General features: G+C 46.6%; 1 protein-coding gene across 2 annotated transcripts; it reads right to left on the bottom strand.

Moving 5' to 3' along the window:
- Positions 1 to 603: 603 nt before the first annotated feature.
- LOC124185869 (tetraspanin-1) lies at positions 604 to 5,783 on the bottom strand. Of its 2 annotated transcripts, none has more exons than XM_046577079.1 (7): positions 5,498 to 5,783; positions 5,200 to 5,416; positions 3,922 to 4,140; positions 3,263 to 3,445; positions 2,941 to 3,153; positions 2,377 to 2,584; positions 604 to 2,304 (listed from the first exon to the last, which is right to left on the bottom strand). In XM_046577079.1, exons 2-7 carry the CDS (start codon positions 5,260 to 5,262, stop codon positions 2,252 to 2,254), a joined length of 939 nt encoding a protein of 312 aa, XP_046433035.1. In that variant the 5' UTR covers positions 5,263 to 5,416; positions 5,498 to 5,783; the 3' UTR covers positions 604 to 2,251. The 2 variants fall into 2 exon arrangements, with proteins under 2 accessions (XP_046433035.1, XP_046433036.1); XM_046577080.1 differs by having other exon boundaries at positions 5,200 to 5,399.
- Positions 5,784 to 6,369: the final 586 nt, after the last annotated feature.

Raw genomic sequence — 6,369 nt, 5'->3', positions numbered from 1 at the left:
AGTGAGTGAGAGAGAAAAGGAATATACATATGTGAAAAAGGTAAAGAATATATTCAGAGTTTTTCCGTTTTGAATGCTCAATCAGAGCTCCCACGAAACAAAAAAAAAAAATAAATAAATAAACCTTGAACTTCACTTGGACTCTGCAATAAGTCCCTAATTTTTTTTCAAAGAAAATTCCTTCACTCTCTCATCGCGAGCACCATATTTGCGGTATTCATGGATAACGATGTTGCACGAAAATTTCATTTTCTTCATCGGGTTCAAATAAGCTATTGTACTGGACTTTGCAATTTTCTCGGCGGCATTCTCAACTTCGAAACCCCGAAAATGGTGTGGAAGAAGGTTGACCTAGCAATGGTAATTCAGTCTGGTGACGTTACAGCCTAGATCTGTTTCGACAGTTTTCTTATTACCCGGAGAGTATCGTGGTGGCAGCACCGGTCGGTCAGGGTCTCTGGTTTGAATTTCGTTCGAATTACGATCATAATTACTCACAAAATTTTTTAATTTATCGCCAATTTCGAATGGAATATTAAAAGGTAGATAAGAAAAACAAGATTGATTCAAGCAAAATCATATTTATTTGAAGATATTCAATTAGTAGATACAATGATCGTACGATACAAAATTAAAATTTAGTGGTTATGATAGCACGTTGTGAACCTATGACTTATTTCTACTTATACCTAGAAATAAACAGTTTTCTTAAAATTTATGCATTTTCCACAGAGCGAGTTTTACCTAGAATTAATCTATTCACTAGGAATAAGTTATAATAATAATCGTAAGGTCAACAGTTCATAATCTTCCGTTATTCGTAACCGAGGGTCAACTATTACAATCAACTGGCAACCACATCACAGAAGCCAAGTCACCAAATCATGTTCATAGCTTCTTTGCCTCGAGCCAACGGGTTCAAGCAAAGAGTGGACAACACTTTGGCAGCCTCGTCGCCATCGTCCTTAGCGTAGAGCGTCTTCCTCTTGGCACTTCCTCCCCTCAAGGACCTCCTCCTGAAAGTCCCTAACAGAGGCGACCTCATCTTAACTTCACCCTTACGAGATCTGACAGTGGTCCGGGGCGATCGCTTCAGGGAGGAGTCGCGGGACAGTCTCGTAGAAAACGCGTCCGTCCGGTTAACCTTGAAGGAAGGACGCCGCTGGCCCTTGCCTTGTTTCGTCGAAGTTCTTCCGATGTCCGCAACGGCGGTATTTCTGCCAATGAAAGCCGGCCGCGATCTCGAAACAAACTTCCTGGGTTCGCGAGGCGCCAGTTCTTCGCTCGGATGCTGCGGCGCTCTTCTCTTCGGATGGGTCCGGCTCCTGCCGGCGGGGACAGCGAGGGGTGCTTTTTGCGAGGGACGGATGGTGACCGGGATTCTCCTCGAGGGTTGCACAGGGTCAACGTTAAGCTGAGTGGGCCACGGCGCGATTACCGGTAGTCCACAGGCGTTGTGCATACCAACGAGCGGCACTCCGAGCTGACGTTTTCTTCCGGTATCGACGGAACGCCGGATCGGGTCCCGACTGTTTCCCTCGTATACGGAAATCTTTTGGACCACGTGACCCCGTTGCAGATCCACGGAGCCTCTTTCAAGATGGCCTCTTCTGTCGCGGAGATTTTGACCGACAGACGCACGACGTCGGTGATCCTTGTTGGGCAAGTCGTTGTTCCGGTATTCGCCCGCTACCGTTGAACGAAAAAGGGACAAATCCGGACTCATCGTCAGACTAAAGCCATCATCAGACCGTTTGGCAATCTTAAGATTGCCTTTTGAGATACGAGGAAGAAGATTGACTCGTTCTTTAGTCTTACTCGATAGTCTAGGCTCTTTCTCCGACTCGGTAACTAAGGATTCGAACTGCTGTTGGGGTAGGACCGATTTTCTCAAGGTGCCAAAGTTCGCTGCTATGGACGCCTGGTAGTCCTTGATAGGAATATTTCTGACTGTGCCACCTCCTTGAGGTTTCCTGATCTTTATCATAGTTCCGCGATTGTTTTCTTCCTGCTTCCCCGCAGGATCTCTTCTCTGAATGAGATCCGGAGGTGCGTTCACCACCCTTACGTCGATGGCGCGTTCCTCGTAGAGTTGATCACCCTTTATCACGTAATTAGACCCGTTCGTGGGATTTTGCCAATTCTCAATAATGCTCAGCCGATTTTTTGTCCACGGTTCCAACTCTCTCGGCTCCGTCTGCACCCCTTCCGTCCTTGTTGCCCCCTCGATCTCGCTGTCCCCCAGCCGCCTTCATGACTTGGCACCGAAGGTCGTCCCTGCCATGTGCATTCTGTTCTCTATCCCTGGAGAGAAAACGAACGTAGTACAGAATTCCACTAGACTCAACGTCGAGTGACGCAACCTCAATATCTCACCGTAGTCGTGATCTGCTTCGTTGAATGTTCCAAGAGTACGCGTCGACGTGAAGGTTGAGGGTCGTGGCTTATCGCCCTTCCGGAGCTTAGAGCAGGCGAAAAAGGTGCTGAGTAACGCGCAGAGTTCAACTAGAACAACCGCCAGTCCTACTCCAAGCAAAATGAGCGCCTGATCCTGAGTCCATTTTTCCAACGGTCCTATACATCCCTGAATCACATGAGAAAAAGATTTTCAAACAAAAATGAAGAAAGCTACCACCCTGTCATTCTCCTTTGTCAAACTTTACAGAGAAATCGATATTCAGTGTAACACAGTTAAAGCTTGGCTTTCACCCGCTCAGAGTGTATTATTGATATTTCCGACGCCTGCATTCTCGTTATCTACTCTACTAATTGCATCACGTTATTGTAACCGCGTCACTGCTTGAACAGCGAAGTGCAATCTATACTTCGGCGCGCCGAAAAGCTTCTGCATATTTATCAGTAGACGTCTGGACGCTGTCACAGGATATCAATATTTGCTTGTTCGATGTCGAGAATCCCGGTACCGCAATGTGCTCATACTTGAGTGTGTCGAGCTTTCTGATGCTCGGCGGGATTCAGGGTTTCGCACAAAGTTAAATTCGTCGGTTCTGGGTTCAGGAACGCCTCGGACTGGAGCGTGTTGTTCAGCATGCAACAAGTCAGCGGGACAACCAGATCACGACGACCAATTTCTTGGAGGCGCCACCAAGATGTCCCGTAATTACTGCTTCCGTTTATACCGCAGCAGGAGAACTGCAGGAATAGAGCAAACCTCTCGTTATCGTATATTCCACATATATACATTCCTAACGGACGTGAACACCTCCCAGACTCTAGAGGTGGATGTCTTTCACATACTAACCGCGGTTTGAGCCAGATCAAGAGCGGCGGTGAATTGATCTCGCCCAGCCACCGCGTAGCTGCGTTGTAGAGCCCGAACGAGACGTGCGGTCCTGACGTCTACACCGAGTAGATGAGGCCAAAACACAGCCAATACGCAAACAGTGCATTCTCCGAGGAGTAGAATAATTATCAGGGCTACGTACTGCGGAGAAAAATATTTACAAGTCAGGCAGTTGTTTAGATCAATTAGTTGATTAATTATTTTTTGTGTCAAATGAGTAACCGCAAACCAATTAAAATTCCCAATCTTGCGTGATGAAATTACCGTTTTGTGGTTACTGTGTGTACCTACTTCGAAGCGCTAATCAGCACATTTCGCGATACGGTTTACAGATATGAATGTTCGGGCACCCAAGTATAACCGCATGAGTTTTTTCGTTACATTTTCAAAGTAACTGTAAACAATATACTTATATATGTATACGTGGGAGCCTTTGTAATATTCTAGTTTTCTCTACTTAACCCAGTAACCAGTTGTAATTCACTATACAACTCGGAATCAAGCGTGAAAATATACGATTTCGGATCCAGTGGGAGGAACCATGCTCCGTGCAAAGCTAGTAATGACCGGAGGAATGTATCCATAATTATTATTGTAACAACTCCAAATAAACTCACGGTTACGGTTACGCAACGGTTATAGAGACACGAGGCCCAGCAACCAAGAAGTCCGGTAGCAGCCATCAGGAATCCCAATGCCACAATAGCGAACGCCAAATAGTAAAACAGGGGCTGTTCAGGGGTTGCATCGCCTGGGCCCAATAGACGCGACAGCAGGATTCGCTCGTTGTCAGCCAGGAGAAGTGTCCCTAGAGAGATCAGGATGAATCCTGAGATCTGAAATTGGATGGGTAAGTGAATTTTTTTTTACTCCGGATCGACGGGGTCCCTGTGACAACGCAAAACGGCACATTTGTTGCCTGGTGCGTATTGAGTCGATAAAAGAAAGTAGGAACGGCACAGGTGAAACGGTCGACAAAGCAGTCCCTGGATAATTACAGAATGCACGTACCGTATACCGGCACTTGCATGAATGTTGAGAGTATTACTTATTTTTCATTCTCGTCGTATTTTATGTACATTTCTAGTGGCCAGCTAGCCTCTCGGGTTCTACATGCGACAGATAACATGTACCTGCATACATTTTCATTCGATGTCTACATCGGACGAATTGCATTCATTCGATGTAGCTTTAATCCTGTACCGCAGATAGCTTGGTGCCGGTATGGTGTGTGTCCGGGAGGATCGGACTGGCGTACATAGCAAAGCAACTGGTATTGCTGTATACAAAGAGGTCTAGATATATACAAACGTATTACGCATATATAGGTGTACGTGCGCGGCGGCTTCGTTTCAACAGATGTTCTCATACCGTTACTAATAATAAATTATCTCCGCCACCAGCCACACTAGAGGTACGATCCTTTAACTCGCCACTAAAATCCCGGAATATATCTTCCCTGCGGGCGTAGCAAACTTTTTTTTATTATCAATGCTCGAATACCTCTGAGTCTGAATCGCAATCAGCGGTGATTTTCATCACCAGACCAGAGAGTTTTGCCGTTAACTCCGGTCTGTGTACGATACTCGTATGTAGTAAATACCTCCCATGGTATACGCATCAGAGCACACGCATTCGTATAAGGCATGTGAATGCTGCTCATCGCAACTTCGTGTTCGTGCTTTTAAAAGCTGACCAACCCTTCGGAAGGTATTTTTAATCACGGTGAAAGGATCGTTAACATTTCATGTCTCGGATAAAAATTGACCAGCTCGGAATACACTGCAGACCCATTGTAGATTTTTAACTGATAAGGCACCCTCGGGAAAATGGTGCAGGGTCAGTATATGAACTATGGTTTCGGATGCGCTTTAATTTTAACTGGTACAACTCACCAGAAATACGATGTTAGAGCAGCACAAGAACGCTTTGGAAGCAGTCAAGCCTTTACCCGTCATTTTGGCTTAGCGTCAGGTTTTCAATCAAATCCTGGCAATGGTCATGGTTCGATCGTTATTTTTACCGCGTGGCCAACTGCTGAAGCAAGTCCTCATCCATGGTACCCATTACGCTCGGTGTTTTCATTTCCACAAATCTGCATACAATTGTACGCTGTAAATCCAAACAGTAACAAAGCGATGAAGTACCAGGTGATTGGAAGCCATAATTGCCGGTTAACCGTGTCCCGTGTACCTTCTTCTTAAGTCGATAATAGACCTTCAAATGTGTGCTTGATCGTTGCGAAATGGCCCCCAAAACGACAGAAATCGGCTAAAACCCACTGGTTTCGTACTCGTGTACGAGCACCACGACCACTGCGAACTTGAGTACGTAGGAAACGCCGGTGTTGAACTGAAACCGAGGCAAGTCGGGCCGGGGAGTCCGCGGGTGCGCGATCCCTGGAGCGCGACATACCGGATACAGGAAGGAAGTAGTGGGGCTCGGAGGGGATCGGCGTTCATCCAGGTTTGCGGCACGGGCTGCGATCAAGGGACTCGGTAATTACGCTCGTACACAGGTTATACACACGTGCGGCCGAGTGCCGGCAGGCGTGGTACGCATACACTCGATGGGCCGTCGATGACGAATAATGCGCGGTCCAATGGCCCAGTGCAGGCCGCGGGTGAAAGGGCTGGCTTAGTTTCACTTCCCATGGCGCACCTTCGGTGATTATTGGGGTTTACCTACCGTTTTTGTTATTTTCTGTTTGAAGGACTGGCCAACGTGATCGAACGAAGGGGGAATTTGAATTTATACGTGCTTCGAATGGTGTAACACTCTGGAATTTGGTCGTACCTGTTGAGTCTCGGAACTAAGGTGTTGCAGGGTGTGCGTCAGGTATTGTCGGTGAGTGTCTAACACTGTTGGGCAATTCTTTGAGTGCGTGTAACTGGTTGTAATGTTTCGATAGTTTCCTGTCTAAATTGTGTGTAATCAAAGGTTTACGCGTCCCATTTCTTTAGCAGCTCGAAGGTGAGATTAGTCGAGCCTGTTAGCACTAGGCACCACGGTTGTTGGCCAAGATCCCCGAATCACAGATTACTTAATTAGTGGGCTTGAATTGT

The sequence above is a fragment of the Neodiprion fabricii genome, chromosome 6 (assembly GCF_021155785.1).
Source record: "Neodiprion fabricii isolate iyNeoFabr1 chromosome 6, iyNeoFabr1.1, whole genome shotgun sequence".
In the NCBI taxonomy this organism is placed as follows: Eukaryota; Metazoa; Arthropoda; class Insecta; order Hymenoptera; family Diprionidae; genus Neodiprion; species Neodiprion fabricii.
The sequence above is the reverse complement of the archived record's forward strand: the minus strand, read 5'-3'. Positions and strand labels throughout refer to the sequence as shown.

Excerpts from the sequence above, each read along its gene's own strand:
- LOC124185869 (XM_046577079.1), bottom strand. The coding sequence starts at position 5,262 with ATGACGGGTAAAGGCTTGACTGCTTCCAAAGCGTTCTTGTGCTGCTCT. Across the intron at positions 3,154-3,262 it reads TTGATCTGGCTCAAACCGCG|TTCTCCTGCTGCGGTATAAA; the intron begins GTTAGTATGTGA and ends CTATTCCTGCAG. Across the intron at positions 2,585-2,940 it reads AGAAAGCTCGACACACTCAA|GGATGTATAGGACCGTTGGA; the intron begins GTATGAGCACAT and ends CATGTGATTCAG.